At 42.5% G+C, this 14,985-nt stretch overlaps 2 protein-coding genes across 2 annotated transcripts in view; one reads left to right on the top strand and one right to left on the bottom strand.

Moving 5' to 3' along the window:
* eps8l1a (EPS8 signaling adaptor L1a) overlaps positions 1-8,281 on the top strand; it is a 10,884-nt gene extending 2,603 nt beyond the window's left edge. The window contains exons 4-15 of the mRNA XM_083648582.1: positions 1-85; positions 952-1,040; positions 1,162-1,236; positions 1,324-1,472; positions 1,561-1,705; positions 1,841-1,899; positions 2,745-2,853; positions 2,997-3,137; positions 3,716-3,866; positions 4,640-4,799; positions 5,285-5,417; positions 7,239-8,281. The exon at positions 1-85 is cut by the window's left edge and continues 54 nt beyond it. Coding sequence (XP_083504708.1) covers positions 1-85; positions 952-1,040; positions 1,162-1,236; positions 1,324-1,472; positions 1,561-1,705; positions 1,841-1,899; positions 2,745-2,853; positions 2,997-3,137; positions 3,716-3,866; positions 4,640-4,799; positions 5,285-5,417; positions 7,239-7,325 — 1,383 coding nt within the window. The 3' untranslated portion in view covers positions 7,326-8,281. The remainder of the gene's footprint in view (positions 86-951; positions 1,041-1,161; positions 1,237-1,323; positions 1,473-1,560; positions 1,706-1,840; positions 1,900-2,744; positions 2,854-2,996; positions 3,138-3,715; positions 3,867-4,639; positions 4,800-5,284; positions 5,418-7,238) is intronic.
* Positions 8,282-9,893: 1,612 nt separating this feature from the next.
* On the bottom strand, positions 9,894-12,762 carry nme4 (NME/NM23 nucleoside diphosphate kinase 4; the record flags this gene model as incomplete). Its single annotated transcript, XM_083650025.1, has 5 exons — positions 9,894-10,011; positions 10,284-10,396; positions 10,876-10,977; positions 11,078-11,208; positions 12,621-12,762. The coding sequence occupies 5 exons, from the start codon at positions 12,760-12,762 to the stop codon at positions 9,894-9,896; spliced, it is 606 nt and encodes a 201-aa protein (XP_083506151.1).
* Positions 12,763-14,985: the final 2,223 nt, after the last annotated feature.

Genomic DNA, 14,985 nt, shown 5'->3' with positions numbered 1-14,985 from the left:
CAGACAGCTGAGGCTCAGAGTGTTCTCAACCAGCAGAAGAACAAGAAGAGAAGCAAGAAGAGCAAGAAGAAGCAGAGCCAAGATGGTGAGTTATGATGATATTTGCCTGGTTAATCTACTCTCCTGTTGATTAACACCTGCTAAACTCCTGCCCTGAAGGCTCTGCTGTGCACTGCTTTTCTTGGCATGAAAACAACCCGGCTGTAAAACAAATTCCAAACCCTCCTCCTAACATAACATTGAGTGATCAAGGTCACCCGATGACATAATTTCCTGAACCTGGGTGACAAATGTCCCCATCCAGATGCCTCAAGTGGCCACCCAGTGATATTGAGTAATAAATGTTTATACCAAAGCCTTCTCAATAACCGGATTCAATCTGATTTCTTTTTTTACATTTAGTTGACACATTTATGGGGTATTTGGAATTTAATTGAAGACTCTAAATTGCCCACAGGTGTGAATGGAAGTGCAGGTGTGTTTATCTGTCTCTGTGTTACTCCTGTGATCGCGGGCAACGGCATTGAATGAATGAAAGGATGAGATGTTTCAGTCACAACCATTGGCTTTGCCTTATAGGAGATAAATGTATCAAATCCATGCTAGAAAATGCTCTACACATTGTCACCATCATCATCATCATCATCATCATCAGTGATGGAAGTTTACTGTAGTATATCCACTATTTTATTTTCCAAAACAGTTAAAGAGTTGTATACTTGGCTCACTTCACAAAAGTTTACTGGCAGCTGTTAATTACTTGCGTATATTATTTTGGATCATCAAATAATTTTCTTGTAAACCTTAAAAGTATGGGGTTAGATAAATTATTATCAAATGTAATATAACAATAGTGGAAAAGGTATGATTATGGTGTGTGCATGTTTCATAAGTGTATTTTTAAGTTGCTTTGATTGTAATTAAACTGTGATTGTGCTGTTCTCTGTGCAGATGATGTGTTGGCCATGAAAGCATGTCCACCAACAGAAGATGAATTTGTGGACATCTTTCAGAAAATCAAGTACTGCCTCAGTCTCTTGGTGAGATTAGTTACAGTTGAGCCTAGAATATTTCTGAAAATGTCCAGGTTAATTATGAAGGAAAAAGGCATTTGAGGTGCTGTGTCACTCTGTAGTCAACATTCTTTCCTGGTTGATTTAGGACCGTCTCAAGTCATCCATTACAGAGCCGGACTCGCCAGAACTGCTGCATCACGTCTTTGTCCCTCTTGGACTGGTGAGTCTCTTAATTTCTTGCTTGGCTGTTTCTCTCTCCCATCCTGTCTGATACCCACTGTAGTGACCCCCCTTCCCCCATTCACAGATGGTGAAAACCACTGGAGGGCCAGAGTTAGGGGCGGCGGTGGTTAGTCCCGCTCTCACCAACGGAGCTGTATCGCTGCTCCAGGGGCATCTGACCGCAGAGGAGAAGGAGCTGTGGACTTCACTAGGCACCAACTGGACTTTACAATGGTCTGTGTGTTAATGTGTGTGCTCGTGAATCTGGGTTTGAGGGTGTGGCACTCTTTTTCAACAATGCGCTCCTTGCCGTTTCTCCCAGTGCCCAGCTTGGCGTGTCGGTCCCTCCATACACACCTGTCTTCCTGGATGGGTGGCGGCCTCAGGGAGGCGAAACGGAAGGCCAGTCTGTGGAAGATCCCATTGAGTCACAGCATAAACAAGATGCTGTGAGGCAACGTAGGGAGGTACGAGTGCAGACAACATCTACACAGTATATCAACTATCTGAAGGGTGAAACAATGATTTGTACACTGTATGAAGAAGTGAACCTGACATGTAGGTTAACAGACTCACTGGTAAGGCTGTGTCTCTGTCTGCAGGACCATGCTCGACAGACCACTGGGGGCCCTGTGTCTGCTATACAACCAACTGAGAAATTGTAAGTCTGTAGTCATTAAAAATAAAGCATCATGATAAAATATCAATACAGACCTGGTGAAAACAAGATTTTGTCTGTTTGTACAATTATCTCATACTATTTGCAGGGATGCCACTGCGCACTGACCGCCTGGTGCGTTATCCTAGATGCAGATAACCATTCCATGAAGAGAGAGGGTCACACTCAGAAATTAATTAGACATTTCATTTCTGAGTGTGACTCTCTCTCTTCAAGAAATATTTCTAAGGGGGTACGGTGGTGCAGTGGTAAGCGCTGTCACCTCACAGCTCGAAGGTCCTGGGTTCGATTCCCACCTGGGACGCTGTGTGAACGCTGAAGGAATGCGTGCCCCTCCGCATGTCCTCGAGTGCCCACCGCCCGGGTGGGGTCGTCAAAAGGGCCTTTCTGTGTGGAGTTTGCATGTTCTCCCCGTGCCTCCTGGGGGTTTCCTTCATATAGGAATATATATATTTCTATTATATTTAAAACGCCCATCTGATCTCTGCTGAAACACTGCCAATCCGGTACTGGCTTTGTTTCTGAGCTGATCTGATCTGATTCATTGGACTAAAGAGATTTGTCATACCAAAACTGACTGAGCTTTTGAGGACTTACTTGTGAAAAGTTGTATGTGTATTTTGAGGCCGTAAATAGGTTTTGTATGTTTATAAAGGATTTAATAAAATGTTGTGTGTGACAATGCATTATGGAAGTCGCACAAATATGTAATCAAACTAATCAAATTTCTCTCTATATATATATACATAGCTAAAAATTATATTTCTCCAAGGATTCTGGAGGCTAAACATTGATATTGATAATATTGAATGGTGTCTTTATCTCAGAGATGGCAGTGAGCTCCCACCAGAGGGCGAGAGACTCTTCCGCTGCAGTTATGACTTTGTGGCAAGAAACAGCAGTGAACTGTCTGTGCTGCAAGGAGAAACGCTAGAGGTACACATCCCATAACAACAATAATTAAAAGTGATAACCCTATAAAAGTAGATATATTCTTGAGGAAGACAATATACATCAATAATAATAATAATAATAATGATCTGTAATCAATAATCTGTGGATTATGTTTCTCTTGTCAGGTCATTGAGTCATCAAAGCGCTGGTGGAAGTGTCGGAATGGCTATGACCAGATAGGATTTGTTCCCTTTAATATCCTGGAGCCTCTGTCTGCTCTCAATAACACTGGCAGACACAGCCCAGTGGTACGCAGAGAGTCAAAGGTAACACACACACGTTCACATGCCCGCCCGCCCGCACACACACACACACACACACACACACACACACACACACACACACACACACACACACACACACACACACACACACACACACACACACACACACACACACACACACACACACACACACACATTTAAATGATTTATTTATGTCCACATAGATACAGAGTACAAAGGACATAAACACTAGTAATGCAATCAGATGTTGGGAGAGTTGGTCAGATACAAGAGTGCCTAATTGGCGACCACAATAATGCATACAAAGAAGATATAATACTGCACAGGGTGATGACAAAGGCAGATTGACATACAGTTATACTGTAATACAAGATAAGGGACAGTATCCAATTTCATGGGTACAAAAAGCAGCGCCTCCTCCATATTGAGCGACTGCCAATAATAGCAGATACTGAACAATACCTTGCTAACACACACACACAAACACACACAGTGGTTTGCTGTTGTTTTTGATGCATTGTGGTGCACAGTACCGTACATATTTAATTCTGTCTCCTCCCATGTCACAGTATTAATTCTTTGCTGCTTTTCCACCACAGAAAGTGCCTCTCTCCCCTCCATCCAATAAGTACTTCTCGTTTCATGCCCCGCCAAGCCCAACTGGCACCAGTCGCACCACCACCGGCCCAGTGCGACCTCAGAGCATGCCTCTGCTTCCTACAACTCTGCAGGGAGACGATGGAGACAGAGGTGATATACAAATACATATAAAAGAGTTGTTTTTAGCATGTCCAGTGAACTCCAGTCCTCGAGCATTTGGAAGAACCACAGCCATTTTTGTATGTGCTCCCAAAAAGTCTTTATTTGCAATAACTTCTTGGAGTCTGCATCCCATAAACTCAAGCAGAATCGCCACCTGGAACCTCTCTTTTTAGTGCTGGCTTCTTTTATCATGATTTATCTATTGAGAGGGCGCTGCCTGTTCCCAAGAACGCTGAGAGCTTAACATGTTAAGAGGAAAGAGTTAGGAATATTTCAAATGTGCAGAGCGTCAAATCAGTTTTCAAGGATAGAGAAAACCTGCCAATAAAACAAAATGTCTGTTGAGATGTATGGGTTGAAGATTCTTACAAGTCATTTTGACATACAAAAATTGAGATACTGAGACAGTGTATTTTGTTAAAACTGTTTGAGAAAATGTATAGTCGATGGTGTGATTTCATACTGAGCAGCAACAGAGTATTGGTTCGCCAAAACATCAGGATAATGATGATAATGTTATGATAATAAGGAAAAATGTATTGCAATGACAAAAAGGCCCTGGAAGGTATTGCACTTTTACCATGATTGATATTGTTCCTCTAGACATGCACATGCTTTTGTGTGTTTGCATTTCTCTGTACAAACATGCTTGTGTGCGTGCAGTCCTGATAGTGAATGATGATACAATACAAACATGCTTGTGTGCGTGCAGTCCTGATAGTGAATGATGATACAATACAAACATGCTTGTGTGCGTGCAGTCCTGATAGTGAATGATGAGCTTCTCCAGCGGCTGGCCAATGGGCGTTCAGGCCGTCCCCTGGTGATCCCCCGCACAGCCGACACCGCTGCACCCCTCAACTACCACTCCCCCGCTGCTGAGGTGGAATCCTGGCTGACCGGCAAGGGCTTCCGTCAGCAGTGAGTGTGGAGGAAACTCCGCTTCAGACCTGGGAGGCCAAACTGCATTATCTTTAACAGCATGTTTCCACAAACCTGATTGAAAAGCTAATAAAAAAAAACACCTGTCTCCTCACCTTATAAGTACTTAGCAGTACAAGTGAATTGAATCCATGCTTTAGTGTCAGTAATAGCATTATGGCAGAGCTTATTTCAATTCAAAGAATGGGATTACAGATTTTATGAAAGAAAGAAAGAAAGAAAGAAAGAAAGAAAGAAAGAAAGAAAGAAAGAAAGAAAGAAAGAAAGAAAGAAAGAAAGAAAGAAAGAAACAAACAAACAAAAACAATTCAATCAGTTTAAGAAGTAGATTTTATTCTAATTTCTAAAACTGGAATATTTTCTCCAATTGAGAATTTCACTGTCTTTTTAACACTTTATGAACCCTGGCTTGTAGTATTGAAAGTCACACAGTGCTGTTTGTTTCTCCGTCCCCTCCTCTATAGGACAGTTGAGAGTCTGGGCATCCTAACCGGAGCACAGCTTTTCTCTCTGAATAAAGAGGAGCTTCGCACTGTGGCACCTGAGGAAGGTGCTCGAGTTTACAGCCAGATCATGGTCCAGAAGGCCCTGCTGGAGGTTTGTCCAATCTCCTTCTGTCTGTGTCCTGTCCTGTGCTCCTGTCCAATGTCCATGTGTTCTAAAGCAGCTGTTTGCTCGGCCTTGGCTTATATGCTTATGTAATATATTAGCACTCTAGTTTATTTGTATAACCCCTTATCACAAGCATGTCTCAAAGGGCTTTACACACAGTATAATTATGATACATGCTACATATATACTGTATCTACACACAGTACACATCATATAGGTTACATAATTCATATACATACTACACATAATTTTACTAGATTATAGTATATCACAGGGGTGCAGTGGTTGCCTCAGAGCAAAAAGGTCCTGGGTTAGATTCCCACCTGCGATGCTGTGGGTGCGCTGAGGGTGTACCCCCCCTTCCCATGTCCTCAGTGCCTACTGCCCAGGTGGGCTATCTCGTCAAAAGGGCCTTTCTGTGTGGAGTTTGCATGTTCTCCCCGTGCTCCCCTGGGGGTCCTCCAGATAAGAACCCCCCACTAAAAACAATTAAAAAGAAAGAAGAAAAGTTTATAGTATATACCAGTGATACTCAACTTGCGGCCCGGGGGCCAGATGCGTCCCGCGATAGGGTGCAGAGTGGCCCCCGACCATTCTCTAATTCACAATGAAAACTAAAGTGAAATAAAGTTTGACTGAGCTACAGCTAAATTGTCAAATTGTCTGTTCGCCACCTAGGCACCTATACCTACTTAACTTAACCTAACTAACTTAACTAAACTATCGTGTGTGCACAAAATTGTCAGACTAAACTCCGGCTGACACGCCAAAAACCTACAATCCACTACAGACAAATTTATATTAATGTTTGTATATTAACTGGCCCCTGGCCTCCTATAATTTTACAAAAGTGGCCCCCGGGCAAAGCAAGTTGAGTGTCCCTGGTATATACGATACACAAACAAAGTATGTCTTTGGACTGTGGGAGGAAACCGGAGCATCCGGAGGAAACCAACGCAAACACGGGGAGAACATGCAACCTCCACACACAAAGGACCGGGTTAGAGATTTTAACCAACGGCCTTCTTGCTGTGAGGCAACAGAACCACTGAGCCACCACGCTGCCCACACTGCTGCTGATTTAAATTGCATATACTGTGAGTACAATTTTCTAGAATAAAAATTAGCTTCTTGGTATTCAGTAGGCCATTTGCAGCAGGGGGTAGATTTAGCTGATGGTGGTTACAAGCGAGCCAAACCTGGCACTGCAGTGTGTGCTGAGGAGCCAAACCTGGCACTGCAGTGTGTGCTGAGGAGCCAAACTCCACATGGAAACTATAGAGGACTTTTCCCATTTTCAACCCGCTTTGTGTCATTACAATGTCGGTAGTATGCAGATGAACATTGCTCACTTCCATCTCCAAATGACGTAAAATACATCATTTGGAGACGGAAGTGCCTGCGAATGAACTGGGGGTTCTCGGTGCAGCCAGGCTAGATAGAGGGAAGTTAGACATGGTGCAGGCTAGATAGAGGGAAGTTAGACATGGTGCAGGCTAGATAGAGGGAAGTTAGACATTCATTTGCACATACAGTACTACCGACATTGTAATGGTAAAAAGCTGGTTGAAAACCGCCAAAGTCTTCCTTTAACAGACTGTCAGCCTGAAATCACAGGGGTTTTGTATGTGGCGTAAACTGGACATGAAGTTATAAAATAAGCATTAGGAAACCCACACACTCAAAGTACAGGACTAGATGAGTTGGGAAGATCCAGTGGGATTTTGCTTGTGTCTAAAATGCCCACAGCACTTTCCTTGATATGTCCCTTTTTAATGACACTATATCCTCCTCCTTCTTGTTTAGGATGTTCGCAAAGCTACAGAACTGGAGACGGTGATGGAGAAGCAGAAACTGAAGGTTGACGTGAAGTCGCAGAGTGGAAAACTGTGAGAGCGAATCCAACGTCCACTAACACACGTGGCATCAGAAAGCAATGGACATTGCTATTATCATTTAGACAAAATTTGAAACATTACAAACTAGCAATGACCACCTTGTTTACATCTATGTCTGCCCAGACTCATAAAATGTATGTAGTTTGAAGGAATTAAATAAAAGGTATTGTGGGTTTTTTCTAAATGGAAGTTATCACTATATTGACAGTATTGTTTTTTTCGAAATGGAAGTTATCACTATATTGACATGTATGATTCCAGTGAATAATTTTCAGTGAGACACATGCTGTTTTTTATTTTTTTTAGATTTCCCCCCATTTTCTCCCCAATTGTACTTGGACAATTTCCCTCTGCTGCCCCAGTCGCTGCTCCACGGCCTCTGCCGAACTGGGGAGAGCCATAGACTAGCACTATGCTTCCTCCGACACATGCACAGTTGCCAGCCGTTTCTTTTCACCTGACAGCGGGGAGCTTCACCAGCAGGTGAAGCATGTGGGAGGATCACGCTATTCCCACCAGTTCCCTTCCGTCCCGAACAGGTGCCTTGATCGACTAGAGGAGGCGCTAGTGCAGCGACCGTGATGCAGACATACCCCTAATCTGGCTTCCCACCCGCAGACACAGCCAATCGTGCGTGTATGGACACCCGAACATGCGGGGCTGCGACCCGCGTGTTGGTAGGCAGAGAATCTACCGCTACACTACCCGGATGCCCACATGCTGCTTTCTAAGACAATTTTTTTTACAGAGGTGGACAGAGGACTCATAGGGTGCTTCATTACACAGTCACCTGAAGCTCAATTATTGAGTCCAAATCAATAATGTGATTATTAGGTCAACTTAAGGATTTAGGTGTCTGCAAAAGTAAGTGACAGCACCTCCACCGTTTTTGTAGAATGACCCAAGATCATTTTCTCAGCTACAATGGTAAGCAAAACATTATGATGTCACAGTGAAGTTGACCTTTGAATGTTTATATATAAAATGTCATCACATCATCATTTTATCCTATTAAATGTTTGTGTGAAATGTTGTCATAATTAGTGTATGAATTATTTAGTTATGGCCAAAAACATCTTTTGAGAGGTCACAGTGACCTTGACCTTTGACCACCAAATTGTAATGAGTTAATCCTTCAGTCCAAGTGGACGTTTGAGCCAAATTTGAAGGAATTCCCTGAAGGCGTTCCTGAGATATTGCCTTAACGAGAATGGGACGGACAGACGGACGTGAGGTCACAGTGATCTTGAACTTTGACCACCAAAATCAAATCAGTTCATCCTTGGGTCAAAAATGGAAGTTTGTGCCAAATTTGAAGGCGTTCCTGAGATATCACGTTAATGAGAATCGGACGGACGGACGGACGGACACTAACAAACAGTAAATGCAATGCAACACAATAACATCACACAGTTTGATGAGTTTCGCTGTGAGTTTCGTGTACGACTCCAAAGAACACACAGCAGCTGTTGATTCAGAGTATTTATTGCCTGCACATCATCATATATTAGGACTTATTGCAGCAAGCCCCCATCCTCTGTCATGCCCAGAATTAAATTATCTTTGGTTTTGGAGCAAATACGCAAAATAAATTACATTTAATTCATGAAAGGTCTTTCCATGTCAGTCACAGAAATAGTGTAGTTGTGACCCAACATCAAACTTTACCAAACTGTTATCTGATATCTTCTGATATCTGATATCTATCTTTATAAGTCCTCTCGAGACTAAGCACTTTCTAATCAAGCATTTCTCGATTTTATTTTAGCTGCAGGGCATATTATAACATACACCAATTAAGCATAATGTTAAGTCAATAGTGATGATGATTACATTACTTGATCATCACGATTGAGTGTCATATTTTCCTACTCACTACACAATTCACTACATATAATCAAATGACACATTCTCAAAGACTTAAATGTCGTAAGCCATAAATGTTGTGTTAATAATCTCAGTCCAAACTCTTTTCATCGAATTAAATATATCTTCTCAACAAGCGAATGCATATAAAAACATTTTCATGATAAATGCAATAGGCTCTTGTAATTGAGGTTGATTTGTGGAAATAGCACTTAATACTGATCTATTGTCACTTCACTGCAACAGCACACAGATGTGTGAACAGCAGTAGAGGTAGAAGGCATGGACTTGCTCTCACTGAGGTGTGCGCTAGGCTTCTTCACTCGTAAGTGCTGGTGTGGTGAGAGCAGTCCCAGGTTCTTCACTCTTAAGTGCTGGTGTGGTGAGAGCAGTCCCAGGTTCTTCACCTGTAAGTGCTGGTGTGGTGAGAGCAGTCCCAGGTTCTTCACTCGTAAGTGCTGGTGTGGTGAGAGCAGTCCCAGGTTCTTCACTCGTAAGTGCTGGTGTGGTGAGAGCAGTCCCAGGTTCTTCACTCGTAAGTGCTGGTGTGGAGAGAGCAGTCCCAGGTTCTTCACTCGTAAGTGCTGGTGTGGTGAGAGCAGTCCCAGGTTCTTCACTCGTAAGTGCTGGTGTGGTGAGAGCAGTCCCAGGTTCTTCACTTGTAAGTGCTGGTGTGGTGAGAGCAGTCCCAGGTTCTTCACTCGTAAGTGCTGGTGTGATGAGAGCAGTCCCAGGTCAGCAGGTCTTTTCCCTGAAACCACAGCTGGATCTCCCTCTGTGCCCCCTCCAGTGAGTCACTGGCATGGACCACATTCCTTAAGGTACAGACACACATCGGCAAACTATTACATTCACCTCCAAGCCAGAAAAATCACATTTACGAGTAAACCCCAAACCCAGATCTGTGCAAAGCCTAACATCTAATGGTAAAATGTGTGCTGCTGAAATGGCCATCTGCTATTGGCTGATCATTCGTGCCAGGTGATGTCAGCTGCTATAGAGTACATTGTGACCCATTAAACCGTACATTCCTTATAAACCTTATATGTCCATTCAGAAATTGAAATGAGTCCAGGTATCAGATCACCTGCTGACATGAACACTGAAGTCTCCTCTCACTGTGCCTGCTTGAGCCTGAGATGGGTTGGTATGTCCCACCATCACACGACACGCCTGGACCACATTGTGCCCTTCCCACACCTGGACAACGAAAAGTGAAGGAACAAGCAGCAAGTTTACATATAAAGCAATATAGAATAATACTCATTCAAATGTTTCTCTGAAACGGCACAATGCTGCAAATAAAACTTGTGCAGTGTGACCTCTTCATTCCGATCTTCCACCAAAAGCACTTCTAAAAGTTGAGATTTTATTGAATTAAAGATGTTGGTGGATTAGATCTATTCAATTGAAAACTGTCTCCCAAAGAAGTGTAAAAGGTCTTAAATGCGTCAGGGCACATTCAATTAGATTACATTAGTTTGGTGTGAAATTCTTTCCACGTCATTCAAAGGATGATCATATTCTGATCTCATTGTGACTAGTAGCAAATAGGCAAATGAAAGCCTGTAGCACTATAGGTTTGGTTTCACATTTCTAAGCAAAATAATTGTTAATTTGTGGCAGAAAGCCACAAAGGAAGTAGGAAGTAGTAGAAGTGGCAGAAAGACGATCCTCACCATGGCGACCACCGGCCCTGAGGTCATGTAATGCAGAAGACTGGGATAGAAGGGCTTCTTGGTCAGTTGACAGTAGTGTTGAGAGAGGAGCTCCTCTGAGAGCTTCACCAGAGACACAGTGACACTTAATATACCAATAACAAACAAAACAAGGTGCATATAACAGATATCTCCAACACATTATTTCAGACTTATAGCCTACCTGCAACATCTTCAGTCCCACCAGTTTGAAGCCCCGCTGCTCAAAACGTTGAATTACTTTGCCCACGAGGCGACGCTGAACTCCATCTGGCTTTACAGCTATGAGAGTCCGCTCGCCTATACCAGGGACACCTGGTGACGTGAGACACAACAGTTTGTTCCATTTTGTTAACGTGTTCCTTCCATCTTCATGCACCCCCCTCTCACATAACCAATATTACTCTCTATGTTGGGCAGTGTTCTGTTTAAATTTTTGTCCCACTGTCATCAGTGATGTCATAAGGGGGCACACACACACACACACACAAGGAGGCATTGTGACATCACTGATAATGTCATCAGTCTGATGTCATCCGTGATGTCATAAGGAGGCACACATAAGGGGCAGACACACACACACAAGGATGCATTGTGACATCACTGATGATGTCATTACTGATGTCATAAGGGGGCACACACACACACCCACGGCAATAACATTTTGTGAGCAACACACACACACACACCCGTGCACACCAATAGGGCAGGCGAGGCCACGCAGCAGCCAAGCTGCGGGCAAGGCCGCACAGTGGCCAAGCTGTGTATGCGAGCTGCAGGGCGAGCGAGGCAGGGCAGCGGCCAAGCTAGCGAGCCCGTGCAGCAGGCGAGCCCAGGAATCGAGTGTGCGAGATGCCTTTATTAAAATGTCATCTATAGGCTTAGCAAATAAGATTAAGCTTGGTTAATTACCAAGAGTTGCATGTTGAGTGATTTGAGTAATTCAATTAGTATAATGAGCTAATTAAGGAGGTTTGCCCGGCACTCCAGCTGGAAAAAGGCCACGGGGCAGACCGAGGACCAGCTGAAGTGATTATATCTCCACGCTGGCCTGGGAACGTCTTGTGAACCCCAGTCAGAGCTGGTTATTGTGCCAGGGAAGTTTGGGGTCCCCTGCTGGATCTGCGACTGGACTCCAAATAAGCGGTTGAAGATGGCTCTAGAGATTATGCTAATGAGTAAAGGTTGCATGACTTAGTTATGACAAGATATTAATTTCTGGACAGCCAAACATAAACCTTAAAACGCCAAGATCACCACAATGATGAAAAGCAAAAATATAGCAGCAGCCTAATTATTACACAGGCTAATTTATGCAAATCAAGAAAGGTTGAATTAGTTTAGTTATGGCAAGAGATGAATTTCTGGACATCAAAACAGACTTAAACTCTAAGATAATCTTTCTACTGATTTTGACTTTTACATAATTCATTCAAAATTATGCTAATGATGAAGTGAGGTTGCATGACTGCACCATGGTAATAATAGATGAATTTCTGGACATCACAAACATGGACTTAAACTCTTTTAGCCCACCTTTCTAAGTTAACTAGAAGCAGAATTACAACCATTTCCTGTTTTTGGCTATTAATTAGCCTAGCTCATTATGCTAATTACTCAACATGCAACTTTTGGCAACAAAGTTTCAATAGGAAACACCATTATGGGTCCAAGAAATTTCCAGTAGACTGATCCGCTTTCCAGGTCAGAAATGTAAAGTGACTTACTTGATTGGCTCCTGTGTCCGTCCAGCAGGGCGGAGGGGAACCTGGACGCCAAACTTCTAGTGGCTAATTGACTCCCTAAATAACACTGGCCGCTGGATTGTTGAAAAATCCTCTTGAAAACACATCGCTGTAACAGACCCATGTTTCGAGGTATGTCTGTGTGAGTGTGTGTGAAACAACCCTACACACACTGCCAGAGTGACACTGGTGTATCCTCAACTCAAACAAAAATCACGAGTCCTCCTGTGTGCTGTCCAAACTGAAGCAGAAACGTGGTTCATTACAATTCATTAACTCCAGTGATGCCAGAGGCCGTTTCTTTCCTGTCATCATCACTGGTAAACATTATTCCCTCTGGCATTGACTGCAGTCACTGAATTATCATTTCAGCCTGATTCCTGACATTGGACATTCCAGCAGAGGTGGACATAAATTATTGTCTACTTGAATAAGCCTTCAGCATCACTATGCTACTTTATAGAACTTCAGCAGCCTAGCATGCCTACAGATTTGAGATGAGGCAAACCCTGATTTCACCTCCTAAAACGTTAACAATTAAAAACTTTGTTGGCAGCAATATCATTGAAGAAAGACCATAATATAGGCCTAACCATGGGCTGATTATGAACCATGCAATTATTTGACCACACCAAAAAATGAGTAGACCTTCAATTTCTGGAGCCACAATTTCAGACAGGTTTACAACACAGTAGAAATGTTCAATCAGTAGCAAAACGAAACCACAATCTCAAGACAAATGCATGCGATCATATCCAGGCAAACGAGTCACATGACAAAAACACTAATTCAGGAATGGAGTTGCACACTGGTGAGTGTTGTATTGAGCGATCTATATGGAGTGTCTTGTCTCGGACAGGCTGACAGCTGAGGTGAATTCATGGCCCTCTTCACATCACTTGTAGGCTACTGTAGTGTAGTAGAGGACATTCAGTTTCTTCAGTGATGATCATGTAGTCGAAATATAATTGTAGACTTACTTTCTTTACTCTTAAGGGGTACAGTAATGTGATAGCACTTAAGATTGCTGTGTGTACTGTAGGTTAATGTATTAAGTATGGCAGCCGATCAATGCAACATAGGCTATCAACTTCTCAAATCAATGATAGTGGTTGGATTTTTGACTCGTTTCAAAGTATTTTAAGAGGCATGATCAAATAATTTGTGAACACAGGCCCCTAAAAAAATGCCGTTTTCACTGGTTGTCATGTGAGTGCATTACTAAATTCATATACCCGCTTCACAGCGCAAAGCAGGTGAATGTCATAAAAAACAGTCCTGGATGAGTTAAATGATGAAATCGACCTCGAGACTAGTTCCCACCCCTTTGGGAGCTTTAAAAGTCAACAAAGGGGGTCATTTACCTGAAAGGGTTGCCAAACAAGTTAATAAACACAGTTAGTAGCTAGTTTCAGCAACGTTTTACAATTACAGTCAAGTGCATACATTTCACCAGTTAGCTCTTTGTGGCAGTGAACCCAGAAAATCTGATCTCCAAAACTTAAAACCAAGTTTTGAACTTGTGATGAAATCAGGTATAAAGTCTGGAGCTCTGAATGATAATGTGATATGACCTTGTCTCGAGTGCTCATGCTCAAGTGTTGATTGAACGGTTTGAATCCCACTCCATTTTTGACAAAACGTGTTGCGATGTTTAGACAAGAGACTGCCTCTGTGTATGAAATGTGCTATACAAATAAATCAATAAACTGAGCTAAAGGCAACAAGTGCACAAATCCTTTAGTTTGCACTCGTTTGATTCCATTAAGTTGTACTGAGTCACATTAATTTCCAGCCCCAGGTTACATAGCACCATCTGCCTGTTTCTGTTCATTGTTTTCATAACACATACAGCAAATTGAGGAACAAATAATAGTAACTTCAGGCATATAACTATAACCTGACGCTGCCAGATGGATGTAGGTTGCTTCACATTTGTTTCACAACCTACATTGTGAATTTGTGAACTCAATACCGCCCCCTCTGGCGGAGTCAGGTTAATATAACTATGCTTTCCAATCGATTATTCTATCCATTACCGATCATTTGGCCATATGTTATCTGGCAAAAGCATTGCAAGACCATAAGAATTACCCAGCAATCTCACAAAATAGGGGTAGGAGGCGTAGGATACAGTACATGCACACAGTACTTGGCAGTGAGTTTTACAAGATGCACCTAAGGGTTTAACATACATAGAATGTTGAATCTCTTGATAAAACTATTAAAAATTATACCATAAGTTGTGATAAATAAAATTTAGAGCACAATCTCTGATACAATCATAAATTAACTGATATCTGAGTTTTAATATAAAGCACTTTATTAATCAAGCATGTTTTTTTCT

The sequence above is a fragment of the Poromitra crassiceps genome, assembly GCF_964638095.1.
Source record: "Poromitra crassiceps genome assembly, chromosome: 13".
NCBI classification, from domain to species: Eukaryota; Metazoa; Chordata; class Actinopteri; order Beryciformes; family Melamphaidae; genus Poromitra; species Poromitra crassiceps.
Note: the sequence above shows the minus strand (reverse complement) of the source record. Positions and strands in the feature narration are given on the sequence as shown.